The 27,629-nt window shown below is 38.8% G+C and overlaps 1 protein-coding gene across 7 annotated transcripts in view; it reads right to left on the reverse strand.

The window, feature by feature from the left end:
* Nucleotides 1–27,629, reverse strand: part of SLC10A7 (solute carrier family 10 member 7) — a 156,341-nt gene that overhangs the window by 87,289 nt on the left and 41,423 nt on the right. For 5 of the 7 annotated variants that reach the window (XR_011324163.1, XR_011324169.1, XM_069780328.1 and 2 more), the window contains 2 exons: nt 13,734–13,772; nt 8,072–8,146 (listed from right to left, as the gene is read on the reverse strand). Coding sequence is in view for 5 of the 7 variants with exons in the window: in XM_069780328.1 (XP_069636429.1) it covers nt 8,072–8,146; nt 13,734–13,772 (114 nt within the window). In the remaining 2 variants the exon portion in view is untranslated. The remainder of the gene's footprint in view (nt 1–8,071; nt 8,147–13,733; nt 13,773–27,629) is intronic. The other 2 variants (XM_069780350.1, XM_069780339.1) reach the window with 1 other exon arrangement.

The following is a 27,629-nucleotide window of genomic DNA, read 5'->3' on the forward strand; positions in this document are numbered from 1 at the left end:
TCCTGTCCCAAACCCCTTCTGCGTCACAAACTTCTTTTTAATCTGTTTGGACATGTCAGTGCTTGACTGAACTCTGATGACTACTGGATCTCTCTCTTGCTAGTTCTCCAAAGAGGAAGAAACTCCTTACTCTGACAGGGCTTTAAGAAATCCATGCACCAAGTATATAACCAAAAATTTATCTGGACAGCCTAGAGACAGCGACCACCACTGCAGCAAAACATACACCTGGAAGTCTTAATCTGTATCACGCTAATCTAGGGTGCTTGAACAGCTTTATGAAACAGATTGATAAGATCGTAGTGTTTTTTCTATCAGTGATGGCCTTTTCCGCCCCTGAAAGAAAGCACAATAATTATCTGGAAGAGGCTGTAGAGGGTTTTTAATAGCTTTTAAAATAATTCCAACAGCAACTAAAACAAATTATACCTCCTCCCATATATTACAGGCGATATAATTTTCTGTATATTATTTGATAACACTAGCTCAAGATGTTTTCAATATAAGTTCAGCTGGCACCGGACTGCGCTGTTGTCTGAATTAGCATAACAATTTTAATCCCAAGAGTTAAAAGAAATCAGATTGAAAAATAAAAAAGGAGCCAGCATAATGCTTTGCAAGCATTTATGATGCAATAATTATGCCACAGCTTGATGTAGCAGGACTCTGATAATATATTTTTCCAAATGTCTTCGGAGTGACATATCCCATTTTGACAGACCTTTATGAATGAGGGGAGGATCAGCCCCCCACTAACTCTGCTTCAGGGTAAGCAAACTGAGATAGTAATGATGAAATTCTGGTTTAGTTCTTTGACTTGAATATGTATACACATTGATCAGATTCTGGAACTGGAAGACCAAATGACAGATGGGCCAGTTTTTCTGGGAAGCCCACACTGTAATTAGGAAGGGACAAAAAGAAGAAGAAAAAAAAAGAAGAAGAAAAAAAAAGAAGAAGAAAAAAAAAGAAGAAGAAAAAAAAAGAAGAAGAAAAAAGCACAGCAAAACCATACTTGTACTTTTATTAACTGACTGACTAAACTAAGCAATAAGGCAGTACTCTATAAATATCAGGCTTCATCTAGACTTTATTATTTTGCAAACTGTTTGTGCTACAGTGATGCTCTTAGCTTGTATTTTAACTACCTACTAAAAATATGGAAAGCAATAGTAATAAATACATTTTACACATGAATACATGTAACAGTTCTTTGTTGGGGACACTACAGAGTCTATGAAATGAACTACCTGTAGGCTTTTGCTCTGCTTTAACTGGCCTGAAAAATAAGGAAGATGGATAGAAGCTGTTTCTCAAGTCAATGACCAGAAAAATCTTACCGAGATGCTATACAGGAGTTAAGGCTAGAGTGAAATTTACATTGTTATTTTGCTAACTACATCATTATGGTGGATTATCTGTATTATGAATGCACCAAGTGGTCTTTCTGGGTACTTTATACGACTTCATATGATTTTGTACCCACTGTAAGGAACTCAGTTCTGTTGCAGAGGGAAAGATACAATGACTGTCACTGAAGGAACAAAAACGCGTCTCTCTAAGCACCAGTTACCAGAAATAAGAGAGAAATAGAGCTAAGTCTACGTGTATGGGTAGAGGTGCATGGAAAACAGTGAAATATTTGGGATTTATTTGTTCTTTCTATGGAAGAAAATAAAGTAGATACATGCAAAACACAACCATTTATACTCTTTTCAAATTTCAAATGACTAGTTTGCCAGCTGCGTGCTGTCTATCTGCCAGGCAGCCTTGGACAGACACTTGAATATCTGTTCCACTCATTACAACCAAGCTTTCTCAACCACATACGAGATATTTACAGACTATGGACTAGCTCTTCCAGTCAGAGCAGAACTGCTGCCAATACAAATATCACACCCCATGAGCTGATGGACAAAACAATATTGTCGATTTTTAAAAAAGCAGTTCTTTCATGACAATGTACTTTTAGAACTAGCAGATCCAGGGACTACATTCTAAGAAAAAAATCCTGCAAAAGCTGTCCTTCCCTTGCAGTCATTCTAGGTGATGGAGGACAGCACTATGGCCCTGTTACTGTCTCCCCGGCTCGCCACGTTAGGCTATTGTGGGGATTCTACCACCCTCTTCTCACAACACTCCAGAGCGAGAAGAAATTTACTGTCCCTCATACTGAACAAGGGCCTCAATAAGCTCCTCACTTTCTTTAAGAGATTCTGTCTCCCAGTCCACTTCCAATTCTAATTTATCCGACAATTAGACCTCCTACAGATTGATTACTAGCTCCAGGCACCTGATAAGTCATGACAAAATTAAATTCACAGGCTAGTACAGTTTATTAGCAGGTTACTGAGTTGCTGGAAGAAAAGAAAACACTCTCACCCCTCTCCCAATGCCCTCCTACCAAAACCCTAACAAGCTTCACACCACCCACACCAGTAAGGCACCTGTACATCATGAAGCATAATGTCCACACAAAGCCTATGAAGTCCAGAAAAGAATGACCTGTAAATTAACACCTTATACCACTTTCACAGGAGCATGCTGAAGGATCAACCACAAGTTCACCAGTGTTTGTGGATTTGTACAGCAACACTAACATTCAGTCTCCTTCATTTATAGGAATTGTATTTACCCACAATTGTGTGTTAGCACTGCATGTTCCTGTAAAACACCTCATTGGCAAAACCACTTATATTTTGGAGATATATATATATGTATAGCCACATTATGCACTCTCCACAGCAACACTTACGCAATGAAGCAAATTGTTAGCTGCTCATCATGTACTGTTAAAAGGATTACAGTGGTAAAAAAGACATCATAAACGCACAAGGACCTTCTCCCTAACTGCTGCACTATCTCACACAATAAAATCAATAATTTAACTATCTGAAACTTCACATGTGCAGGGCACCGCAAGTAGACCAGTGGCATTTTCACTTCAAATTTATATAGTCTTTAGTCAGTATACTTAATCTGCATTTCTAACACCTGCTTCAGTCGGCTGTGAAGTGCAATGTTATCTATAAAATTTTCTTTCATCTTTATACTGTCCATCTAACAAAAAATTATATGATGGCAGATAATTATTTGACTTTTAAAAGGATATGAAACTTTTCACGTTTTTTGATCATTTCTTGAAAGACATGTTCATATATTTGACATTCCATTTTATTAAAAGGTTTGAGTTTTTTTAAAAACCCTGGCTTTCACATTATTCATGTTATCTAATCCTATGTAATATATTTTTCCTTCAAATAGTTAACATTCACTTTCCATACCATAGTAAAAATGGGGGAAAGAAACTAGACCACAATTAAGCAATGAGGCACGACAAGGTGTGCATTTTCAGGCTATTAGCACATGCCTCAAATGCACCAGGAGGAAGAAGCTAGAAAGACTTTTCCAGTCAGGCGGGCATCAACGCTAGCACCTCTATCATAGCACAGTAGAAAGTGATATATAAAGAGTATGCAGAGGGGGGTAAAACCACATGCAGCTTTCATCCAGTGGGTTTATGTCAGGCAAAAAAGCTGTTCCCAGTCACGCATGGTCTCAGTCAAGTTAAACACTAAGAGAATAAAGGTATCCAATGGAAGTGTCCAGTGTTGAGCTTTCAAGACACTGGTTGAAAACCAGAAGACAATATGAAGCATGGTTTATAAATGTAGAAACAACATGCCATCTTCATATACTAACATATAAAATTTTCTATTTGAAATGGAGTGGTCACCACATTTAGATACAATCAAAAAGAAGTCTTCTTATTGGGAAGTAAAAAATAGCAATTTGCAAATGCTTCACCCTGTCAGAGCTCACATACAGCCTTTTCAGGGTGTGACTCCACTTTGTACAACATACTGAGTTTTCCAAAGATAAAGTCAGATGATCATCTAGTCTATCTTCCACTAACAGGGAAAGGAAATCACGTAACCATTCCTACAACAAGCCCTTACGCCGGATTTGATCTAGAAGCTACCTTCAGAAAATATTTTAGAAAAGGAATTTTGTGATACAATCTTTTTTAAAAGTAGGAGCAACAAATAAACAGTTTACTTATCATTACAGGAAAGTAACCAGGGGTAGGTGAATGGAGAATCGGAATGAAGGAGGAGGAAAGAAGATGCTGGGAGGTGCATTTGCTCACATACCATGCCAGGAAGGTGATAAACTGTATGAGCAAACCTGAGCCTCAAGGCAGGCAAAGGAATTATCTCCAAGATGGTTTAGGTTTTGCCGGGGTGGGGTTTTGGAGCTGCTTTTTTTTTTTTTTTTTTAATGTAAAGTCAAAATGAAAAATCTATTTCACTGACAGAACAGTGTTAAAAGAAGCCAAGTAATGAAAGGCCATTAATTAAAATAATTCTCCCCCTCCTTCACAATAACCAGTATTTCCAAATACATGCCATTAAGGATGAAAGCTGAGGGTTGTTTTGATACTTTGAAAGAAGCTAAGGAAAAATAATAATGAAGGGAGCCTCTCAGCAACAACACAAGTACAGCCATTCAAAAAAATGCATGAACTACTGCTGTCTCATACTAAGGGGTCATGATGGTTTCCTAAAATGGCCTTTTAAAAGGCCAAAAATAAATAATAAACAAATGCAAATTTCCAAAGGAAGCTCCAGTTTTATAACCATGCCTTCCTTGCTAGTTGAGATACAGACTTTGCAAAAGCTTTTGACCTAACCTCTGACACTTCCATTAATACAGTATTTGTCACCCTGACAGGAAGGGGAACGGTTTCCAGCCACTCAACTTATAGTAACAATGCTGTCCCCTCTTGTTTTTACCTCAAGAGACTGAGGATTGCCAATTCACGGACTGCTGAGTTTTGAACAGGCACTGCTAGGTCAGATAGAGAACCACCACAGAAAAAAAACCATCCAAATCCAGGCAGAGCTTTAAGCTGCTCTGGGCCAAAAATCAAGCAGCTTAATAAATTAATGTGTTTGGGATATTTTTTTCTCCCCCGAAAAGCCAACTTAAGGTAAAAGAAAGTTTGCATAGAATGATACAGCACTGGTATTGCTGTTTGTAAAGGGATGTCATGAAACATGCATACTGCTTTCTAGAATTCAACTCTTGCCAGCTGCTGAATCCACATGTGGTGGACACAGAAGGAGAAAGAGCTCCATGCTCCATTATGGATTAGTGTGTCCAGGCAGGTGACTCCTCAGCATATCAGATTGTATGTTTTAACACACACAGATGCTAAGTGAAACAACTCCTCCCTGCAGCAGCAGCGCTAGTTCAAGTGCTAATGAAGCAGAAGACAGGGTTTAAATACCCCTGTTCCAAATGAAGGGATGATTTCTCTCCACTTCCCCTTGCCCCAACACACACTTTTCTCATGCAGGTGACTAAAAGCTGCAGCATAAAGGAATAATCATTGCTCCATTTCAATCAGAAGCTAAAACTTTGGGGGAGAATATTAACAGTAGATTCTAAAAACATTTTCATTTCCTTTTGATGAATTTTTTAAAAGGGAGGGAGAAAATTACGTATTTTGTGCATTTCCAAATCTTTCTGCTGGGAACATTTACCCTTAAATCAGGCCAAATGACTACATGTTTGTGTACAACCACAGCCCTAGAGGAATGCAGTTTTGCTGCTTCTAGTATTAAAAGATACTACAGAGAGGGCAAAATAAAAACAAAATTGTCTTTCATAGTGCCTCCCTTCTCAATTTCTCCTTCATGCACCAACCTACCTAATGCAAAGAACCAATAAATTCAAACATTTGGTTCCCACAAACACAACTAATTATTTGCAAGAATTTTAAATGTTTTACAAATAAATTGTTCAAAGTTTTGTAGTGTAAATTTTCACCTTTTTAAACAAAGCATGCAAACATTTCTCTAATTATTTGTCAGAAACAAATAGAGCAGCTTTTCAATGCAATCATTTTTTAAAACTAATTTCAAATAAGTGATATGACATCGTCCCATGATACAAACTTCAGTGACTTAACTAGAAGTCAGACATCTTGATCTTACTTTCTAACTGAACTAGTGATATTTTTTCCTGTTAATGTTACTTTCTTTGTCTCTGAGTGAAAAGACAGGAAACCGTTGCAGAACACAAAACAAGAAAACATCACAAACTAGTACCAGGACCTTTTCAACATTATGATCTGCACACAAGTTCCACCCTAGTGCAATTGTTTTTTCAAGTCCTGACCATTAACAAAAAGTAAGCAGAACCAGAAAAAATAGCCCAAAACAAATACAGTCTTTTGATAAAAATGCTCTATTTTCACAGTAAAGAGGGCAAGGATGAATTTTACAAATTATGACAAAAGTAATCTTAGACAACAAACTGATTTTATTCCAAAACAGTGTATCAGCACAGATGTGATTTATATACTAATCTAACAAACTGCCTGATTGTATAATATTAACACATATATTTCCTCCTCTAGATGTTCTCCAAATGATAGTTACCAAAGATACATACTCTTTTGACTTTCTTATTCATTAGCATTCATTTAAAATGGAATTAAGGTTTTTTTAAGTTTACAGTATTCAATTTCCATTAACAAGAGAGATGACTGTACCATAATCAGTCTGAGGGCACTTTCATTTCCAGTTTCCCCACACTATGTGATCAGAAGAAATATGCCAGATCATAAAATTTAAGGTACTATGAATGCCCAGTTTTAGCTCCTGAAACTTCACTCCCTTCTACTTTGCAATTCATAAATTATAATTGGACTGAAAGAATAAAGCTGCTTGAGCTCTCATGCTATCTTTCCAATTTGCAACAAACACCCTGAATTCTGCCTCTGAATTTTCTCCAGCAACTTCCACTTTTGCTGCTTGTTTTACTAACTCGGGAAATGCTACTGTACGTGTATCCTCAGCTATTTCTTTCCTTAAGAGCCTGTTAATCCACAAAAACACTAACAAGGGGTATGTGTGTGTGTGTTAATGTACTGTCTCAAAAGCAGTCACCAAGTACCACGCCAAGCAAGAGCACTAGATGGGGTTGCTGACCGAAAAAGTAGGTGCAAGAAAAAAATCCTACCATTAGCTGTCATATGAGGAAGTAGAAAAAGCAGAATACCCAAATATATTTATCTTTAAAAAGATAGTAGTTAATTATTTTGGAGCCGCAAAGATTTAATGGCTACTTATTGCTACCTTTAAATAAACTTTTTTCGGAAGAACTGGATGCTTGAGTCCCGTAAGACTGAGGGAGATGAATTAAATACTCAGTAGCAAAAGCTAATGGGAAAACTAAGAAAGCACTGAGACCAGCTACAGCCCACATAATTTATAATCATTTGACAGCTAATAGTTTCATTTTTTGTTATTATGTAGATTTCAATGCATTTTCCTCTTAACCATTGGAAAAAAAAAATACAGGGACTGATCACTGGCCTTCTACAGGATACTCTTTTCTGAGAACTTAATAGCACATTTCTCTCCTCTTGGTTACCCTCCTTCTCTCTAACCTTTCAAAGACAACCAAGAGCAGGGCTGATACTGTTAACTGGTTCTCAGACAGTCTGCTCTGGCTGGCCATGTAAATCCCTACTGACTTCACTGGTCTTTTCAAATCAACTGTGTCATCAGACAGACCACACAGTAGGTGTTATAATACTCAGATTTCCAGTTATACCCCTACCTGATTTCTCTCAGTCCCCGGGAGCAAGATCTCATTTACTTCTTTTTAACTTTCTGACTATCACACCTTTATACTTACTCCTTTTTTATTTTGAAGGAGTTCAGCATTACTCATAGACAAGCAGATTTGTTTGTTTGTTTGTTTGTTTTGTAAAAAAATTCTGCATCTGTTTCTAACTGACACCCACTCTGTCAGTCTGGCTTTTCGAGAGGGAGAGAAAATACTGGGATGAGTGCACATGCCTAGCCACCCCTCAAAATAAACATCTGTATCAAGGGCTCTTTTCTTAAACATGCACTAACAGGTCTCTGTCACAGTGAACTTTGTTACTCTGCCTTGCTTGTACCAAAATAGTACAAGCTAACTCAAACTTAGGTATTAAACTGAGCATGCAACACACTGGAAGCAGAAACACACAATAAGAATGAAGGCCTACATATTTTAAAATGTTACTTGGCAGATCTGGAAACAGCTGATGATGTCCAAACTTACATTGAGATTTCAGATCAAGCTAGAAGAAATCAAAATGAGGATGTTAAATAACAATGAGAGAACCGAGCACCAGCCACAAAATAAGAGAAAGTTACGATAAGGCAACATAAGTGGCTCCCAAGATTATTTAAATTCCACAAAATCCAAACTCTTCTGCCAGGTACATAATATCTGGTCCAAAGACTTGCTGCTGCCAAGATCTGCCATCCCCTTCCACTCATGCAAAAACCCATTCTTCAAGGCTGAGGTGGCTTCCCAAGTGGCTGATTAACAGAGAGAACTTGCTCAGGATTTTGAGAGCTACCCAAATCAAATTCGGAGCACAGACTAGCAACACCACTGTACTGCTTCACAGAGGAAGAAGAGACCACTTCTAAAGGTGTGGTGGCACACCATAAAGCAGCTCCACTTTGAAATTAAACAAGATTCAATCTAGAATTCAGCACCTGTTGTGAACAGACTTCCTGGCAAGATTTTCTTGTAAACAGCTAGCACAGTAAAAAGGGAATCCCAGATGACTGTTCTGCCCCTTTTCATATTGTGAAGACACAATTAAGAGGGAATAAAGGGGTATACAAACATTTGCCTGATTTTAGAAAAATATTTATAATGTTTGTGCTAGCAATAATTAAGCCAGATAAGGATATTTATCCTAGAAATAACTAAGATAAAAAAGTGACAATAAAACACACCCAGAATAATCCTAAACCATTCAACATTCATTAAGGTAAAATAAAGTAAATAAATTTAGCCAATTGGTTATTTCCATATTGGTGGATTTCTTTAAATAGTAATGAAATCATTGCTAAAAAATCCATTGTTATTAAAATAAAAAAGTTGGCTCAGCCTACCAAAATTAGATTTGTAAGTTGCTGGTCATTCCCATAATTAAATCTGTGTCACAAATTTGCAAGAAAAATGGACACTATGACTAATGCATTTACTTGCTGCACTAGTGCTGTCAGGCTGTGTAAATCATTATGCCTGCTAAAGCAGAGTAGATAAGAATTCCATACATTTTCATTAACCAGCTAGGCTTTACATATACGTGAAAAGCTAACTTTCACGTTCCCTGCTAGCTTTAGCTTTCATTTGGAAGACAATGTAAATAAAAACACTAGCCTCGATTTGATTAGCCAAATGGCCGCTCCAAAAATTATTTGAGTTTTTGGACAATATGAACCAGCTCTGTCCCCTTCAAAAGATGGTCAGATAAAACAAAAAAACCCCATATATACTTAATTTGGACAAAGGAAATCAGTGAAACGATGGGCACCTCGAATAGGTTTCTTCCTTCAGACTGACTTATGTAGCCCAGACACATGCCTTATTTCATCCCATAGGTTTAAACAAAGGAAGTGAAGCTAATCCGAGACAGCATCAGAAGAAGTCTCCACCCACACTTTCATTTTTCGGCTGCCCTTCGCTCTGGTTTCTCAGGAGGGCAATGGTCACCAGAGCAGAGTCCTCTGAATCCTCTTCTCCTCTTGATTTCCTGTCACCACAGACCTTCAGATCTTGGTTACAGTTCTTTGTTTAAGGTGAAGCTGATGGCTGTTCCTTTCACGCTTACTGTTCAAAACCCCAAGGCACCAAAGAATCAGACAACATTGACTCACATCACAAGCTGGATAATCTCATGCCTTTCCAAACCCACTGTCTCAAGTGGAAAGGAGATTAATGAGAGATAGAAAGAGATTAGACAAGACTGTTTCTAGTGCAGCAGTGCAGAGCATGTTGTGAGGACATCCTCTTCTAGACTTTAAGCCCTCTCCTTCTTCCATGCACGTGGCATTATATTGTCACTGCAAATTGAGTTTAGCTCTCAACTGAGCACGCGTCTCCACTTCAGTGTAAGAACAGCCTCAATGACAGACTATGCCTTGGTGAACTTAAAGTCAAGGAGCTGAGCCATGCAGTCAAACGCCATGGAACAACTATCAGCACAGCATGTTTTGCAGTATCCTGTCTATTGCTCTGCACTTTGGACATTAACAAGCATTATTTTTCTGTTGCAGCACAACTTTTAGAAACAGAATAGAAACGCTTAGGAAGCATGGTAATGCATATAGTGTTAAGAATCTCAGCAGACCCGTACTTAACATCCTAGACAACTTCTTTAGCCTTTAGGTGCAAAAGTATCCTCTCCTACGAGTGAAAGCAGCTACCTCAGTGCTTTCCATCTCAGCAGATCTTAGCATGCATTCGCATGCTTTACAGTAGCAACCCTGTTGATAACCAACCACCCAGTATTAGTAAAATGCTCTCAGATTTTATTAAAACCCCATTAAGAGGAAAAACTGAAATCACACATTATGTTCCACAATTACTGTAAACCAAACTGTTTAAACGAGGGGAGGAGATAATGATATTAACTACCCAACTCAAAGCAATCCTCTGTGGTATGATTCTAAATATTCTCTTGGCTGAAATTTATGTAAATTGAATTCATCTATCGTTAGTTATTACTAATCTAGCTACATAAAAACATTTTTCTGTAACAATTAGTTCTTTAAAACACTGTGTTTTAATTAGACCTGGGACATTATTAAACTAAGTGTAAATATGTACAGTATCATTCCATGCATTGTTTTGCCTGCATATTTATAGGAATATGGGCTTTGGTGGAGTTTAAAAGGAATTACTTCACAGTTGATTGGTAGGGTTTTTTTTAAATCTTCTTACCACCAAAACCACGTCCAGATGCTTAATCCAAGTGTGTTTCTGCTCATCAAGACATGTTTGGCATTTCTACATTTTGCCTATCACAATGTATTCCTTTTAATCTGAATAAACTCATCTCAGTATCATTCTAACATTATGCTGTCTTTTCCTACAGACATTTTGTTCCACAGTTTAATTTAACTTCTCAAGCACCCTTTCCTAGTCTTAAAAAAAAAAAAAGAAAGAAAAATTAAAAAAGAAAATAAAGGGTTAAAAGCATAGCACATCTTTCAACCCTTTTAAATTAGCTTGCTTCACACTATCATACACAGGCACTGGCCCACAGGGTCAGTCTTGAGAACAGACAACATACTGTCCTCCTGGCTCTGTCAGGGCTACACACAAACACAGCATCCTGCCCATGTACTACACATTGTAAGACAAGGAATGTAAGAAAAATTGTAGCCTTGCCAATGGTCAGATCCTTCCAAATTATGTCCAGGACACATATACCTTTGTGACCATAACCATATGCAACTACATCTAAGCCTATCCACAGACAGCACATAATCAGACACTAACAGGAAAAATGCAAATGTCATTTAGCTTCATCATGAATTAAAGATATAGGAAACAGGATCTCCACCTATAGCCAAGCCCATAAGTTAGGCACCAATATCAACTGATGGCTTTCCAAAAACACCACCATGACCTTCCATTATCTTCTCAGAAACAGGCCAATTATTTTCATGTTTTATAGAACACTTGACTTCAAACAAATAGAGAGATATATATACATATATTTAATGCTTCGCCAGTTGCTCAGGGCAAACTTACGAAGTAAGTGACCACATGCTAGTGACATTCAGGAGCCACTCAGTTAAAGGCCACGTAGACATGCAGCACTGTGAAACTGGTGAACAACTCTGGCTACTTATTAAAGTCCCTGGCCTACTATCACCCCATTGCATTTCCAGTCATAAGGTTCCTCCTATCAACTTCATAACTGGAAAAGTTTGTAAGAGCAAAGCTTTCAGTAAACATATTTGTGATTTATTTTCTGTCATACATACATATTCCCTACATAATCATGTTTTCAAACTAGGATACCACAATAAGCATCTAAGCGTGTGTATATATTTGTGACATAATAGCAGCTACCTTCTTTATAATTTTATTTTTAAAAAATCAGTAATTAGAAAAAAAATCAGCTGGTACTGTGGTTTGATTCTAGCCAATCTTTAATATTTTTTAAAAGTCTTTCCTGGGAATTTTTTTTACTGCAATGCTGCTCTAAGACTTGCCAAAAAAATCTGAAGTGAATAAAATGTGAAATGAGGTAATTGTATGTAAATGGAACTTTCCAATGATCAGTTCATGGAACTAAGATCAAAACCAAAATCGGGAGTATTATATGAACACACAAACTAGCTCAGCTTCTTTAACTGAGATTTCTTCAAAGAGCTACAAACTGGTTCTAGAAATTAAAATATGTTTATGTTGCTTTACTAGGACCCAGCATTGTAGTCAGATGCTCTGGGGCCTAAATTCATATTTGAAGTCAAAAGACATTCTCCTAATGACAGCTCAACTGAGGCCTTTGGGTATTCAAGAAAACCTTCTGAACTGAAAGCTAGGGACAGCAGAGAAAGTGGAGCTCGTGCCAAGCAACAAGAGAAAATGCCACGCACATACACAGACTTAAGAGTTGCTCCAACACTGGGATTCCACAGTTCGAGGCAGAAAGTACCTTCTTGCCACTGGAGGAGGACATGATAGGTGACAAAACGGAACAAATATTTGGGAATTGGTATTTTAAAAACGTGAATTGTCATCTATACCCACAAAACTTACATGCACCCTCCTCACTTTAACCTAGTCCCTCAAGAAAGCAGCAGCACAATGCATAACTTCAAAATGCCATGCAACTTTCTCTCTTGGCAGTACAGCTTTACACTCAAACAGCCAAACTCCAGCTTTTCATAAAACAATAATGCATAAAGTGAGTTATTTTGCACTTGCAGTTTTGATTTTAATTTTCTAACTTGAATTCTTTTGTCATTCATTCATTTTATAGATCATAGTCCTCTTTCTGGGGACACAAGACTGGAATCACAAACACACACTTCTAAACATGCACAAAATTTAGTAAAGAAGAACAAATTCAATTATTAGCTCCCTAAATAAATAAAACAATCAGTAGCTTGCCTACATATAAAATAATTTGTATTTAATATTCATTAATGTCTCTCTAAACAACACATCAACAGCAGAAATCTATTCTTCATTTATTCATAAATATATTTATTTAGTGTTGTTTACAGTGTCTTTTCTGAATCTTTGTAGACCATCAGGCCCACAAATACTGTTTTTGCTTTTTACAGAAACGGTTATATTTCCAGCTGGATTGATTGCTTTCCCATATCTAGCTATTTCAGTGTGTTCCTCAGAGACATTGAGTGGCTTCACTGACAGTGAAATATGCTAAACAAATGACAAGTCACTGAGTAAATTAGCATCTACTCTCTGATCAGCTGGGTCATGTTTTCTTTTCAAAATCCATGGCCTCTTGATAGAAAATAATGAGTATTTGATGGGCCTTATTAGAAAAATCAATATATTGATGCCCATGTCTGAAACATCTGCATAATAATAGATTCTGTTAACCCATTAAGGAGAAAATTAAGATGTGTTTACACATTATTAATTTACCATGAGCAGAGACGATTTATTCACTACTTTTCTCAAGAGTTTAACAAAAAGAAAAGAAACCGTAACATCTGCATTTAATGGCACGGTGAAATAAATTGAAAGATGATTCACATTTTTGCCAGCTAAATGGCACAATTCCACTAACACTAATGTGAAAAATACAAACACACCAATGATACTGTTAAAAGTAAGACTATTAAAACACTTGCTATAAATACTGCATTACTTACCAAAAAACTTCCAAAAGCGGAATTAAATATAGCAGCTGCCTGAAGAGAGAAAAAGATAAATATCACCAATGGTAAAATAGCTATAGTACAAGAACAAAATGTTATTCCCCTGCCCAACAAGCTATTAGATTCTCCAAATAAACACATACACAGAGACCATTAGGCAGTTAGCCGCTGCTTAAAAAATTGCCAGTGGCCTGTAACTTATGAAGACTGATAGATTCTAGTTTATGCATTCATAAATAATGTGCTGAAATGGACAAAAGCAGGAGGAGAAGAAAATCCTTGCCGGTAGACTTAAGAGGCATATCCACAAGAACTAAGAATATTACACAGAAGCTTGGTCTCACTGCATTTGCTCTAATTTGCCAGGAACATTTTTACATATTGACCTGTTAATAAAAATAAATATACCCCGATTTAACTAAAACACTGCATTTTCATAGACATTTAACAATTTTTCATGGAATATTAATCAGGCAAGCAAACTAATTTAAGTGTTCATCATAATAAAGTATTGAGAAATTCAGAAGTTTCTGTAGTTTGACTAACAAATTTAAAATAGGAACAACAAAAAAAACCCACAACAGCCCCACACTTCTGAGGCCAAAATGTCTAACATTACTTTTTACTCCATAGTCTTTTAAAATAAGAAAATAAACAATTTTGATAATGACTTTAGAAGTGTTTGTGCTTACCTAAATATCCAGGAAATATAAGGTAGCAGTATTATTTCTTAATATTAACTCATTAAATTCCAAGAAGTTAAAACTTGAGTCTTGAATAGCTTTCCCCAATTACCAAGAAAGAACAGAAACTCTTGTATGGCAGCCAGTCTGATGATGAAAAGCCGCACAGCAAAGGTAAGAGGCAAGGGAGGAGGGAAATCTACCATTTACATGAAGATTTAGACCACAGTCAAATTAATCACCCTGGACACTTCCAGCCACAGATTAATAACAAGTGGATGTTAGCAAGTTTAGCAAGTTTGAATAAAGTCCAAAACCAGGTTAGGAGCTGTAGCTGAACCTGCCTTCTGCTCCATAAGAGGATGCAATGAAAATGAATGGGTAATGAGATCCTTGGCTCTAGAGAGCTTAGCTTTCTTATTCAAGTTCATAATTAATTCAAAGCTTTGATAATTTCATTAGATTCCTCCTCTGCTGGCCCTATCAATAAAAGATGGCACTGGACCGCAGCTCCTCAGTGGCCCAAATACAAAAACAAATGCAGGCTGGGAAACCTTTGCTGACTTGCTTACTAACAGGGACAATGGCATATGGCACTCCATGTTGCGGAGGGAGCATCTGAATAGATACAGCTAAATAAAACATTATAGTTGACAGTTGTAAACTACAGTAACATATTTTAACACCTCTTCCTCATCAGCATTCCTTTTTGAACATAAAAAAAGAGGCACAAGTCCAAACAGCTCCTCTTGCCAGAGATCACAGCTGAACGCAAGAGTGAGTACTACTTAAAACAATTCTTCAACAAGTGTGAATTAAATCAGGGTTTTCTACTTGTATTTGAAGCTGTGCGGCTGATACTTCCATGTGGCAAGAGACACACACGACACTCACGCACACAAACCTACGGCAGGGATCAGTTTCAATACAGGACACGTCTTTGCAGGTATCGTTTGTTACTGCATCCTTCTTAAAGTTCCTATTATCATTATACTAAAGAACCCATCAGGTTTATCAAGTCTCTTTGGTATTTGTTGGACATGTGCCATTCTTTTACACAGACTCATTGTATTTGACCACTTCAATCCAATCAAGATGCAGAAAGGTCCCTTTTATTACACCCTGCCTCTGAATCCACGAAGGAGGATCTAGACTTCCATTTTTAAGCACACTTAAAGATCTCTTCCTTGCAAAACAATCTTTGCTATATAAAACAGTGTAAATCAGCTGTTAAGATCTGAAAGACAAAAGCATCTGGGCTCCACTTCTGCACCAGAAGGCTGGGAGGAAACTTAATGGTCCCCTCCTCCCCATGCAGATTTTGCGTGCAGAGTGACAGCTACATTTCTGTCTGCTAGAAAGAACCGTATCACTCACCCTCTTCAGGAAAGCTAGTGAAGTCCACATAAAATGGACAGAAAGCATAAAAAGTAGCCCTTCCCTCCCTAAAACGTTAAACTTACCTACTTGTCTCAAAAATACCTGGGCCTACCAGAAGTTGGGTTCAGGCCAGGCTCCGCTTACAGTGCAGGTGAGGCTGCCAGACCACGTCTACTGATGCAGGAGAAATAACTTTAGTGATAGACAGCCCTCAGCCATTTTCCTGGTCATTTCAACAATGCACAAAGAACAAAGCAGTACCTGGCAAGAACCGATACACTTAGAAGGACACTGTGCATCTAGTTTTAGCCACATCAGTGGCCACCAATCCTGATTTGAGGGTCATCTAGAGACATGACATTTTTTACTTAAAATACGCTGCACTTCCACTTCCAGGAAAATTTCTGTATCTGGAAAGGTGGTAAGGAGAGATACTAGATGGCTCTATGGTGGTGAGATGAGATGGAGATACTTTGGCCATCAACAAATTTCTTTTCCTTCTTCCTTCCTGATCCACCTGGAAGATTTCTGGTTTGGTTTGTTTGTTTGTTTTTTAATATTCTCAAGAATATAACAGGTACTAAGGCAACAATCTCAGACAAATTTTATGCTTCAGGTATTCAGCCAGTCATGTGTAAAAGTTAAAATTCACGACTGGTCCAGGGGTACACTAGTTTGTAATTTTTAATTCCCTTTCTCCAAAGCGTCAGAAATAGTCCACATCAGATGATTAAACACTCATTACAGGCAAAAGAAGGAAAAAAAAATAATCAGGAAGACCACAAATTAAGCTATAATCACTCAGATGATTTGCCTCAGTGAGGGAGGACTTACACGTGTCAATTACTCTATTTGCAGTTTTCTTTATAAACATTTCTCCTGCAAAATAAACTTAGAAGTAAATTTTTCTCATACCCACAGACCTTGGGCTTATATTTGTGATTCTGGTTCAGCTTAAACAAACTGGTAGTAAACTGAATCAACTGCTCCAATTTGTAATTAAACGTACGTGGTAGCATGACCTTGTAGAATTTAAACACTTTGCGCTTCCAACTCCCTTCTATCAAGAGGGATAATATTGCCTACATACCTCACAGGGCATTGTCAAAATTAATTCATTGCTTAAAAAGCACTCTGAGATCCTTAGAGGGAAGATACAAATAAACATTAGTGCTGACACATGATACAGCTAGGCTCTTCATTTTCTATTTGAAACATTTATTAGTCACTAGTATTGTATAATTTTTTTTTAGCATTTGCTCCTTTTGTGCTTCAACAGATATCAGACTATCTGCAGTCAGCTTAAATGAAACAATAAAACATGAAAACATTCAGATGTTCTTACAATACTCGAAGTTCAGATTTGGATGTGTTTGCAAACTGTTCGTGGCACTTACCATTGATATGAGGGGAGAGTCCTCTGTAAAATCAATGGTAAGATCCTTTCAAAAGGTAAACGCATAGCAATGTATTAAAATGCAAGGTCAGACCACATTCAAAAGCAGCAGTACTAACAACCAGACCAATTACTCAAGTTTACATCAACTCAGAGACAAGACTGAAAGTCACTGCCAGTACTCCTAACAGGGCTAGTACAGAAAAGCATGTACATCTCCACTTGAGTTTAAAATAAAACACGCTAGCTCCACTAAACAACAAATTTACTTAGTATTAAGCAGGTCCAATTTCAGTCAACTCTGTATGGCACTGGGCTTGAGGGAACTCTCTCGCTGGTCTGCATTTCCAGGGAGGATCAGCTGGCCTGGAGCACTTTCAAGTGAGAAGTAACCAGCACACCTCTGAAGGAAACCTACCTGGCAGTACCTGGCAGAAAATTTCCTCTTCCCACACCTAAGCCTAGCACAAAGCTTCAGCCCTTCGTCTCCCACCTTATCCTGGAATATATGTGTGGAAAACACTGCTAAGATATGTAACAGTGACAGCAACAAGATGCAAGACAGTCCTCATAGCAACAAAGGCCAGTAAAAAACAGAAGAAAAAGGCAAACCCACAGCCAAGGGGCTGAGCACTTCCCCATGGGTGGGTACCCAAATGCAGCAGCAAGTACGCACAGCATGCAGGTACACGTGACTGGGCAGCGAGTCAAACAGCCATGCTACGGTTTCGATAGCATTAAATACAGAACACATACTGAACTCTCTTCCATTTCCTTTTATTTTGGTATCAAACTAAACTATCTTAGAATTTATTAGGCTAGCTATCTTTTGATAATAATGTAGCAGGGCTACATTAAAGAAGAGGAAAAGATACACTGGCAACATTTGGAACACCTGGGTCAAAACCCAGCATTTTATCATTCATTATCAGCAGGATTTGAATGAAATTGTTATGCACAACTCAGCTGGAACTACAATTTCCTTTACTGCAGGGTCACAGGGAAACAACGGTGCCTCATAGCTTTGTATGTGGACCATATAAAAAAAAGTAAAAGGCTTTTTCACCAATATGTATTTATTTTAACACTAAAATGTTTGATTCTTGAGGGTCATTTGGCAGCCTTCAGGGAGGTAACCTTCCTCACTGTACTTAACCCTATGCTTACCGCCAGGCACCCCACAGCTGAGAGAGCACACGCTATGCACACTAGGACCTGTCCAGCCCCGAGTCGTCCCTGCTCTGTGGAAAGGATGTTTGTTCCAGGGCCAAGGCCACAGATGTAGAGTAATGAAACTAAACGTCCTCAAAACATCTCAGAAGAAGTGGCCTGGGCATCATACAAAGCTGCTCTGTGCATGCCCGCAACTACCTGCAGTTAAAACCTTATCATTTTCAGACATGCACTAGTGGGATATACAGCTTAAGTACCTGGCATAAAACTAAATATCCTATTGAACACACATGGCACAGCGAAGAAGAGAGAAAAACCCAGAAGAGTAGAAAAGAACTGGAGAAAGACAAGGACTCTAGCAGTACTACTACAGAATTATGCAGTAGAGGGCAGAGAACACAATGTGGTAGTATAACATTTTACAGTGTCCATGTTATTAATGCAAAATTTAATAGATCTACATCTCCTATTTGACAGGAAGAAGAAAAAAAAATAGGGGGGGACGGGGGGGGACGGGAAGAGACTGACAAAGTGATGGAAATGGTTTGACCAAACAGGACAAAACAGGAAATTTTATCTACCCAAAGAGATCAGTGTAGTTTGAGAAGGTGGAGAAAGAAGGCAGGACGTCAGAAGTAGCCTGAATGAGTTGGCAGAGTCCCTTTAAACAACTCCTTCAATCTCCTATTTAAAAATAAAATCTCATGTGAGTGTTACAGCAGCTCATGTCTTAACTGCTGTTTCCATTAATAAGATGTTACAGCTCTGTAGAAAGCTATTTGCCACAGCACTGTTACTGCAAACAGAATATAAATATACCTAATAAGGTTTAATCTGTGTTGCTGTTCATAACTATTCATCTGAGTTCAGACGGGAAAAAAATATATATATTCAAGTTCCTGGTTTTGAGCACTAAATTGAATCAGGTGTCCTCTTCTCTTAAGAAAATTAAGTTGCTTTTGTGCAAGAGTGTTTTAATGAGAACAGAGCCTGCCGACATTGATAAATGGGAATGACACCAGAGAGAGCATGTAAGCAGGACAATATGTGCATGTTACAGTCTTACAGGCTATTTTTCACTGACTATCCTGAATGACTTCGCTGTTTCTTAAGGGGCCTATTAATCTCAAATTTAGTTATTACACAACGTTTATTTGAACATATATTCTGTGGATGATGACAGTTAATAAAGGAAATCTTTTACAAGCTGTATTTTTACATATTGTTCCAACTGCAGCTCCCAGTCATTCTACCGTATTGATGGAATAACCTAGTTATGATGCAGCTTTAAAAAAGGCACATATATTCAGATTCTTTTCTAAGCATATGGGGACTCTTAAATAACTGTTAAAATGCATATAAAAATCCTGCTACAGCATGGCAAAAATAAAAGAGGTAGTGTTAACTGCTCAACAAAATCTCTAGCTGCACAGTTGCCCCCTCAAAGGCAAAGCACATGCCTTTTTAACACTCCAGCACCATCTTTGAGAAACAAATAGGGCCTATATTTGACTCTTGGAGATGTATGTACACTTCATATTGAGTTCAACAGAAGTTGTAGCACGCATCTTACACATGAATTTGGCCCCATGTGTTGTTACGTGGTAGGGCATCTCAACAGTGGTATTTCATTAAAGAAAACAAGCAAAAAACCCCACACGAAACCAAAAAACCCACAAACCAAAAAAACCAAACCCAACACAAAAAAACCCAAAAAACAACACAAACCAAACAAAAAACCCCCCAACACAAAACAAAGCCCCAACCAAAAACCAGACTTTGATAACAACTAAATTTTGAGTCCAAAGATATTATAAAAATGTGAACTGATGTTCAAAAAGTCTCTTAAAAAAATACTGAATTACCTACTCTTATTTTTTTAGTGGAGTGGAATTGTACACATAAGCTTAAAAAAAATCAAAAACGCCAAGAACCCACACCACACACAAAAACCCCTTACACCCACCAACCAAGGAAACTCCAGAACACCAACTGAAAAACCCACCAAGATAGGGAGGGGATTATGTTTGTATCCACTGCCATGTTCCCTGTGGTCCAACACAATTTGTTGACTGTGAAAAAGGTATCACCTAATCCCCAACCTGCCTCTAGAGCTGTGCTGACAATACACAAACATTTCTTTATTTCAACCATGTTCAATAACCATCAGTTTTATGGAAATGATGCTGAAAAGGTACCAGAAAATGAAAACAGAATAACTAATATGCTGTTTGTTTGCATTTCAGCAGGGGAACGTCATCCAGAGAATGACGTACTCTAAAACACCTCATTGAGCTGTGGCTCCAAAGCTGCGCACATGGCAGATTTGTTCCGGGCTGGCAGAAGTTGCCATCACCCGAGTACAAGTTTGTGCTGCTTCAGCCAGGCTTAGCATTCTGCCACAAGCAGAGCACGGAAACAAGCTGGGGGCTCTGCTGGCAGAGAGTTACTGCCTCCTACCTCTTACCAGCCAAGTTCTTTCTGTTGAAAATCAGTCTTTCACTCCACCATCTTTGTAGTTACTCATAAGCAGCACCGCCTGTTGGTAATCATATTTACAAATACAAAACCATCCATCAAAAGGATGTCAAAAGCCAGGCTTTTTAGAGACACTTATTTAGCGTATATAGTGCTCTCCATTGAAGGATTTCTCTCTTTCACCAATAGTGTCAGCAATACTGAGACAGAGAAATAAAACTATGGCACTTTCTTTCCTTTCATCAGAAATGGTAACTTCTCTCTACTGCAAGCAACTGGCATGACTCAGGGGAGTTCTGGAGGGTCAGCATGGTATTTCTTTCAGAAGCAGTAGGAGATGAAGATTAAAAACCAGGACAGTATATACATTAAAGGTTTTTTCCAGAGAGTAAAACCAGAACGTAAAAATTTGTTAACAACTCAACTGGCAAACATTAAGCATTCAGATCTCAGGAACGTTTATATGTCAATCTACAAATTACCATCAGTACTAATATACAGATTAGTAACAGGAAATCCATGCTGAGCAAAGGTTGGAAAGCAACACTGTCCTGTATGGCTGGACCATTTTACTTCAGATTACTTGTACAACTGAGCAGAATGAAAACAAAAGCCTTCGTCAACAGTATCAGAAAGATCACATGAAGGAAGCCAGGAGGGAAGAACCTCTTTCTGGAGTTGGAATGTCCATCTCCACATTGAAAGAACCAAGACCAGGTCTCCGCAGGTATAGAAGAGATGAGATGCTTCATGAGACATAGTGCACAGTGCCTGACTAGGGCAGGCTATCAGCTGTACAATGCGGTCGCTTTGTTTGTAATTTCTTTGCTTTATTCTAAATGCCACAGATCTACCCATACCAGATGCTTATGAGGCTGTGTAGCATACAAAACTGGTACAATGCTCATAAGGCTTACCAGGGGAAAAGGCCTATCTAGGCCCTATCCAGAAACACAAATGTAGGCAACACACGCCTTTTGCAACCTCACGTCTATCCCTTCAGGATGCCAAGGTGATGAGAGATTTCCTACTCCTAACAACCACAGTGCCATTTCCTTTTGACATTGAGAAGGGCTGTCAGCAGATACAGCCACCAATGCTCTCACCTCATCCTTGTGTAAGACAGTCCTTGACCAGCCATACCCCAAGCCCAGCAGTACCCTGAAGCTGTAGCTTAACCTTCCTGTCCTCCCATCAGCTGCAGTACAAAACACAAAATCACACTCATAAGACACAGTGCCTTCCAGTGTTGGCTCCTACGTCACCTATGTCCTACTGCACCCCAACAGGGCAGTAACCTGAATATCTACAGTGGACTTTTGAATACCAACATGAATAAACAGAGGCAGTTTCTCTTTTTCTCTCCTCTACTTAAAATTGGAAATGCAAATATTAAGATTACTGCCCAGTGCCAGTGTAAACATTCAAGCAAGCAGTGATTTAAAGCTGACAGACTCGTAACAACACACGCTTTCTCATACTGAGTACGTATGTGCATAACTATCCACAAACTCCATGCTCTCACATCTGACCTACTCCTCCACAAAATTCATACGGCTCTGCCGCGCCAGAAAGCTCTGGGTTCCCAGGACGGCATATAGCCAAACTTTTTGTATGTATTTTTCCCCAAATGGAAAGCCCATTTCTGCAGTTTTCCTAGACACCAGGAAACAGAAGGTAACTTCTCCCTTCTACCTACATACTGTAAAGTATAAGCCTTAGCAGCCATACATTTGACCTGTGACACAGACCATGCTACACAATTAGAGGGCAAAAAGGAAAGAATCTGACCAGTCACTGACACTTTGGTATGAAAACTACCCACAAACCTTATGCGCATCATGCATTTGTTAGTGACTCAAGGCTTATTATTACCTTAGCAGTGAAGACAATAGCTCTCGCACCAGAACAAATGGACTGCTGAACAATGATTTAATAAAGGAGGCTCAGCTGAACAGTGGTATACAAGCAACTCTGCCAACTTGATCCTCTCTTATGGCCAAACACTTCATAACTGTAAGTGACTTTCTCTCTAAAAAAAAAAATTACTGTGGAAGGTATCCTCAAAAGGATACAGAGCAATAACAACCTCCCAAACATACTTTTATTTAAGTTCACATTTTCTGAGATCTTAAGCTGTGATAAAAACACTTAAAGGTCTTGTCCCCTGATTCTCCTGGAGACACATCATCCATAACATGATTAGAGGTCTAGTTAAACAATGCATCCCACAACTCCAAAGAGTATTACTTCCCTGCTGAAGTGAAATGAAAGCACAAGGCCACTTTTTAAAAGGTGCCCTTTGCATTAACTGTAAGGCTGTGCCTGCACCAGTATTTTTCTATAAATATCCCACTGTCATATTGCTTTCTGGGCAGTTAGTCGCAGACATTTTAACTGCTATGCCATCCAAACCAGCTCAGAATGGCATTGTTATTAAAGTCCGTGTCACTACTACCACTGGGAACAGCTTCACTGTTAGCTGTGCAGTGCCAGGAGATGGGAAATAAAACACTAGTGCAAGGAAGGCCACAGGATGGGGAGGCTGCATGAAGTACCAGCTTTGTAAAATAAAAAGAAGTGTGACCCACTGGACAGATCCATGAACCCCAATCTCTGGAGCTCAAGTGAGAATGAGTCACTGGTCAGGGTTAAAAGATAAGGAGATTTTCATCTCATCAAAAAATATCTGTCCATATCTCAAAGAAGTACAACTACTTTTTTTTTTTTTTTAACCTAGCCCAAATGTTAGGCTTTCCTGTAAGCCAGTATTGTATGGTACTGGAAATTCCCTTTTTATGAGTCCAGCCAAAGCTCTACAAGCTGCAATATTGTGGCAGAGGTGGAAAGAGAAGAGAAAGAAAAGTAGCATACTATAAGGAAGAGACCAGCACTATAGCCACTGCCTGAAGATAAAAAAGGAACAATCTTGACGCATGTAACTGCATTCTCTCAAATGTTACTCAGATACTTCTGTCATCTAAATTAGCAATTCATATAACTAGAAGTTACACATACACAGAGTGAGAAAGTGCATAAATGTGCATCTTTATATACTACATATCCCCAAAATTTGCCCAAGGGGTTCAGCAGTGGATCAGTAACCACTGAAGCTCCAAGCTTTTTTTCTCTTAAAACAAGTTAACTATGACATTGTTATTTACCACCACCCTTCTTTTGAAGCATGCCCAAAACATCTATAAATTCTAATCAGCTAGTTGCCCCCATTTTCCAAGAGGACTGCTAAACCCTCTAATCCAATGGAGGTGAGGTAGGGGAACTAGTCTTCATTAAAGTACAAGGATTAATACTCAAATGCCAATCAAGTCTAGGTCAGGGACTTGATTTCACAACTACTTGGCTAGCAGTACGAGTACACCATGAACTACAAAAATACTGAAACTGTTCTTTGGGATTTTCATTCATATATTTATTACATAAACATATATAAAAAACATAGTGACTCAACTAAATTAAGACACGTTTACTGCTTCCTGAAGTAATTTACTTTATTCTCTAATGGGATAGAATACTATATAACAACTACTTCTTTGAAGAAAAGGTGTGAGAAAACATTAAAACCTATGGGTTTCGTGTACAGAATTCTACTCATGTTCTGTGGAGAGCAGAGGCTCACCAAGAGCTGTGCTGTGTGCGAGACTAAGAAATGCACAAGCTTGTTTTACTGCAAAAGGTCACAAACTTGCTGTCTGCATTGAACATGATCTTTGTGGCAGCATTCACTGAGCTTCTACAGTTCCCATTTACATCAAGAGTTGGCTGAAAACTGGAATATCCAGCATGAGGGATATTCCAGTATTTAAACATTTGCTTTAAACCCAAGTTCCCCCTGCCTCTAGAATCACCACTTCTTATACAATGATTGAAATTTTCTTTTTTAACCATTTCATTTTGGTATTTTGCTGCTTTCAGCTGAATTGCTCTCGTGCCTAGTAGAAGATGGCCTCTGTCTGCGTTTGTCACTGCGTAAAACTCTTCAGCTGGTCCACAATGCAGCACTATTATTACATTCTTATGATGCACTGAGAAGATACAGCCAGGGAGATCAGTTTATCAAGAGAAATGAAAGCATGGAGCACCTAGGTTACACTGAAAAATGTGGACTACGTCAAAATGATTTGTTTGCAAAACTGACCCAGGTTAACCTGACCTGAAACAAAATATTTACATAGATTTTCCTGAAAGTGGAAACATTTCTACAGAGTCTGAATTGCATACATGGGGGGAAGGAAAAAAGAATGGAAAAGTTCCCAACTCAACATGGTTTGTAGCCAAAGTTCTGTATTTCTAAAGCAGTTACTAAAGAACTAGATGCATATACAATACGAAATAAAAATAAAAATGCAATTATTGGAAAAAACTCCTTCAACTGGAGAACACTTCTTTTATAACAAAGTGTCTATTTTCCAGCATTTTGTGGTAAAAACTATCTTCTCACCTTACTGATAAACTGTAGAGACAAGGCCAATGCATTCTGATTTGCCCACAAAGAACTCCAAGGAGAACTCAATAAAGAAATCAATAATTTCATGTTAAGCACAAAGGTTCCAGCAGAACACAGATGCTGCTACTACCTATTCTGTGGCGGTTATTCATCATGGGCACCCAACGAGGCAAGGGGCATGGAAGCAAAATTGTACCCTGTCACCCCATTTAAGCCCAGAACATCCTGTATCTACACAGTCAGACCAAACTAAGTTTGCACAAGCAATCTAGACCCAGAATTCTTTTCCACCTTAAAGTATTTCAGTAACATAAGATGCCCTATGATACATAAGTGGACAAGACTGCGTAAGAGGTACCTTCACGACTGCCAGGCCAAAAGTGCTAGAGCTGCCAACTTTCCTGCACAGCAGGAGGTCCCGATGCCAGGACAAACACGCCTTCTTAAAAGCAATGCAGGGTAGCAATACATGTGAACACAGAACTAAGGAACAGAATTGGGATATGCAAACAAATGCATGAAGAGTAGAAAAAGTCACCTTACACACCAGAAGCAACCAGAAATCCCATCTTACACAAACACCAAGTACCAGCTAAATGTACAGGAAAAACACCTCACCTATCAAACAACTTTGTATCTGACACACTAGCTGCATTTCAAAAAAAAAAACCCCAGCTCTCACTTTAAAAAGTTTAATTTAGGTTAACAGCTATTTCTTGGAGTAGTCTGCGATCAGCACTTTGTAGGTACAATAGACAAATAAGGATGTTAGAAATCACATCTGGATGGTATTTCGAGTCAGGCTTTGCCACTGACAGAAGCTTGATAAAACTTAGAGAAAGACTCTCTATACCAGGTCATATCATCATCATCATCATCGGGGTGGGGGGAGAGGGGGTGGAATTCTGTTTACGGAACAGATTTTCATCTCTCACATTCATCATTCTAAAACCAAGTCGCTGTTTAGTCAATTCTACTGCAGAAAAGACCTCAGAAAAATATCACAACACAGTCACCATCTCGTTGAATCAAAGTTCAATTTGCTCTAACACCATAACAAATATATTTCTGTAATCTGTATCTATCTCCTACTCTTGTGGAAGTATCAACAAAATTCAGAGTGATATACTTATCTACAATATATAAAAGAATCATATCACCGCTATAAGCGGTAGTGTAGCAATATAGTGTCAGAGCATGAAACAGTAATCAAAGTCCTGAAAAATACACCATTGTCAGCATTGTACACTGGTACCAGTGTATTATAGCACCTTGGTTTAAAATAAATCAACCTAAGTGCCTGCTTTGGTAAGCACTTTGAATTCACTGTACATCAGCATTAGGGGGGGTAATGCACAAAGAAACAAATCAGGAAATGGGACTTATAAATAACAATTCAATTAGCAGATTTATATTACTCATTTCCTAATAAACTTTCCATCCGCACCTACGCGCAAACCCTCCTACAGCCTTCCCCCCTTCATTTACATGTCTGTGCAGGCCTGCTCTTTTTTCTTGCAAGCCCCTTTGCCCTTTCAATCATGAAGTATATTACTCCACTGTCAGAGCAAAGCAGTTCCTAACAACAGGGAGCCCAGCTGGGATAGGAAGAGGGCAGCAGGCTCAGGCATTAACATAATAATCCAACTGTGTTCCCCCAGGCCCTTAGGGCAGACAGCATATTAGGTAGGCCTCCTGCGCCGGCCCGGGTGGAAGCCGCCGGATCACCTGCCCATCAACCTGTGGCAGTCACCCCCGCCTCAGCCGCGCCAGCTCCTGCCAAGCCCCGGTGCCCAATTACCTTCCCACAAAAAGACACGCATCCATTTTTCCACGTCTGCTTAACGCACCTGCTGCACGTCCCCGTTTACGATTTCAACGTACCTTGCCGCGTCGTTTCCAGCGGACTCTCTCCTTGCCTTTTGACTGCTGGAAAGTCGAGGGGTTTTAACAGGACCTACTGCTGCTGCCAGTAGGAACCAGACCTTGACACAAAATTTCAAATACAGAGCGCTGCTCTCCGGATGCAATTTTCAGCCCTACCTATCCTCTGGATTTTTCCCTGAAAGAAAGAGCGGGGAAAAAAAACCAAAAAGGCAGACATAGGCCTTTGTTATTTCTGTGCCGTGCCATCCAAGGAAACCGGTTCAGGGCTGGCTTGCTTACTCTTTCTGGGGTTTGCAACACTGGAGGATTTTCAGCTGCGAAGCTATTTTACAATCTTCGGTACAGGGCCTGCCACCACGCGGGACACGGCTACAGATTAAGGAATAGAGCCCGTGAGAAGGTTTCAGCTGCACAAACACACATACAAG

This window comes from Haliaeetus albicilla, chromosome 1, assembly GCF_947461875.1.
Source record: "Haliaeetus albicilla chromosome 1, bHalAlb1.1, whole genome shotgun sequence".
NCBI classification, from domain to species: domain Eukaryota; kingdom Metazoa; phylum Chordata; class Aves; order Accipitriformes; family Accipitridae; genus Haliaeetus; species Haliaeetus albicilla.